This window comes from Frankliniella occidentalis, unplaced genomic scaffold, assembly GCF_000697945.3.
Source record: "Frankliniella occidentalis isolate FOCC.00 unplaced genomic scaffold, Focc_3.1 Scaffold57, whole genome shotgun sequence".
In the NCBI taxonomy this organism is placed as follows: domain Eukaryota; kingdom Metazoa; phylum Arthropoda; class Insecta; order Thysanoptera; family Thripidae; genus Frankliniella; species Frankliniella occidentalis.
In genome coordinates this window covers 77,506-80,212 of record NW_026267187.1, presented here as the reverse complement: position 1 = coordinate 80,212, position 2,707 = coordinate 77,506, and the positions used below count along the sequence as shown (strand labels likewise).

The 2,707-nt window shown below is 41.5% G+C and overlaps 1 protein-coding gene across 3 annotated transcripts in view; it reads left to right on the top strand.

The window, feature by feature from the left end:
* LOC113217009 (uncharacterized) overlaps window positions 1–2,707 on the top strand; it is an 86,640-nt gene that overhangs the window by 25,407 nt on the left and 58,526 nt on the right. For all 3 annotated transcript variants that reach the window (XR_008011168.1, XR_008011167.1, XM_052267670.1), the window contains exon 9: window positions 1,750–1,927. Coding sequence is in view for 1 of the 3 variants with exons in the window: in XM_052267670.1 (XP_052123630.1) it covers window positions 1,750–1,927 (178 nt within the window). In the remaining 2 variants the exon portion in view is untranslated. The remainder of the gene's footprint in view (window positions 1–1,749; window positions 1,928–2,707) is intronic.

Sequence of the window (2,707 nt, the reverse complement as noted above, 5' to 3'; positions counted from 1 at the left end):
TAAGATTATAGAATGATTATAGATAATGATTATAAAAGATTATGGATTATAGACGTGATAAGTGATTATAGGGTCGTGTACTTTTGATTATACGAGTTGTAGACCCCTCGGCTTTGTATCAAAAGCCCACTGCGCAGCCAATGAGCGCGCAGAGGGAAATACATCGTGCAGTCATGCTTTTCTCCTTTAGGTTCCGGTTGGCTTGCAGCGGAATACCCTACTAATGTGATTTTCAAGGCAAGCAATATTTGAAGCATGTGAACTTTTGATTAGTTTTAGGTCTCATGGAAAATTGGACATGAAAACTGTCATGGCACTTCTCTTGGTTTGTGTGTTCGCTGGACTCGCTGTTGTGCCGGTGCCGCATGTTGCTCTTGGTAGTAAACACCACAGGACAACGGTAGGTCTATTTGAAGACGAATGCTCATACTTTGCAATCTTTCATTTATTACCTGCTGCTAAGGTATTTTTTGCATGCACTATGTTATCGTATTAAGAACCGTTTAAGGTTATCCGATTATTGTGATATGCTAAAAACCTTCCAATTTAAAAATAGTTTTGGTTTTCGATTTCAGGTTGAGTTAAAACTTTTTTAAGATAAAATTAACACGGAATATCGATTTTCGGCCATTTTGGGTCCGGTCCAGTCCGTTTTCGTCACCTACTCACTCTACTCTTATCATCGATTTGACATAGAACGCTTTGAGCTACAGCACTTACGGGGGCATATTTCGAATCATGAGAAAATTTCGCATCGAAATGATTTTTTAGGAGCCAAAGGGGTCGATGTTTTACCTACAACTGCAAATTTAGTGATTTGTGGGAAAAGTCTAAAATTGACCTAAACTTTGAACTGCTATATCTCCCAAAGTTTTGAAGCTACAACGGGGGGACTTTGCAGGGATTTACAAGTGTGTAGATCAAACTTACCATGCAAAGGGCATCAAAATCGGCCAAAGAATTAGAAAACGGCAGCTGTTTTAGTAATATCGTATTTTAATGAGAAAACACAAAAGAACTGCTTTGCGGCACGGGTTAGCGTTGTCCCACCTCAAAACGGTTTAAGGGCGTTAAACTTTGAATTATTTGCAACAAAATTTCGAGCGGTCCCAGTCGATTTTCGAAAAGAGTGTTTTTGGGAACTGGTCTACCCTATGGAACACATTTGGCAATGAAACAGTCGAAAGTACTCACCTCAGTGCAGTTTGCCTATTATGAAACTTCAAACTAAAACCCGAGGGGGTAATCACTCCCTGAAAATGCGTACACCTCAACTTTTCACTTTTATTCACTTTTTCATCGTTTTACAACGTTTACTTCATTTCTCTGCCTATATTCCCTCTATTTTATTCATTTTTGATCTGATCAATGCACGATGAGTCACTTTTGTCCACATTTTCTTTCAGTTTTCATTACTTTCACTTGTATAGAAATGTGTACACCTACTTTTTGTAGTGATAACCCCCTCGCTAAAACCTTTAAAAACTCACCGTTTGGGGTTCCGGCAAGTTTTAAAAAATAAACACAATTAGGGAATTCTCAGAAACCACCTCACATTTCTCAAATATTTCTATGCTAAAATGAGAGTCAAGTCTGATTGTCCTCTTGGAGTGTAGTATAGAAAGTAGCAGATTTCTTGAAAAGGGAGAAAGTTTCACTTCACAAAAAACCTAAGAAAGTTAAAAGTTTAAAGAATGTTAAAATTTCAAACATTAGCATAAACGGGGCTTCAAAAAATTGTTTGTATAGTCTGAACTTCTTCGGTCTTCGGGGTATCCCTCCGAAGTTCACCATGTCACGACCAAGGATGGCTATGTTCTCGAGCTGGACAGAATACCTCGGCCTGGACGTCCAGTCGTATACCTTGCCAACCAGATCTACGGTTCAGCTGTCGCCTACCTGGTCCTCGGCAAAGGAAGAGCGTTAGGTAAGATACTCATTTTCAGCTATACCATCACACGAAAGTGTGGATAAGCTGAGGGATCCAACGAGAGACGCCCCCTCCCTCTGGTCGGCCCATGTTGCCCCCGAACCCTCTCCAGCTTTTAGGAAGTCACCTGATCCATGGGCAATGTGATCTACAAAACTCCTGCAAATAGGCAACCCGTGACAAAAAGGCCCTCCGTCAGCTACAACGGGTAGTGATTTAACGGCCGGTGTAACTGTACTCTCAATAAACAGCCGTGAGGACAAGGAGAAAACGTTGCTGCTAATGGTCCGGTGATGGGTTCGTTGCGCCCTTTGGCGGATGAGACAGTTATTGGTATTGTTAATTTGGGATTTGCTCAGTGATTATTTTAATGACCTTATTATTAGCAATGCGATTTAAACAATTGAAATTACACAATTTATACAGGTACACAGAGTTTCTAAAATATCAGGTCAAACTCAAGTATTCATAGCTACACAGCAGAAAAGCCTTCGGCCCGCTTCAACCCGTCGTCTTTGAGTTTGCCCCGTAGACACGAGAAAGGGGTGTAACGGTGAAGCACCGCGACTACAACCCACCCTTCTGCTTAGAAAACGTTTTTTGAGGGGTGGGGGGAGAGTTTCTTTCCTATTTTGCGGTTTTTAGCCCGCCCTTCTGCTTTGAAAGCTATCCAGCGGGCTTCTGCAAACGACCTCGTGTCTGTCTGTCTGTGTGTCTGTCTGTGTGTCTGTCTGTTCCACTAGAAGGAGATGTGCTAGAGACTTCAAATTTTCAGGG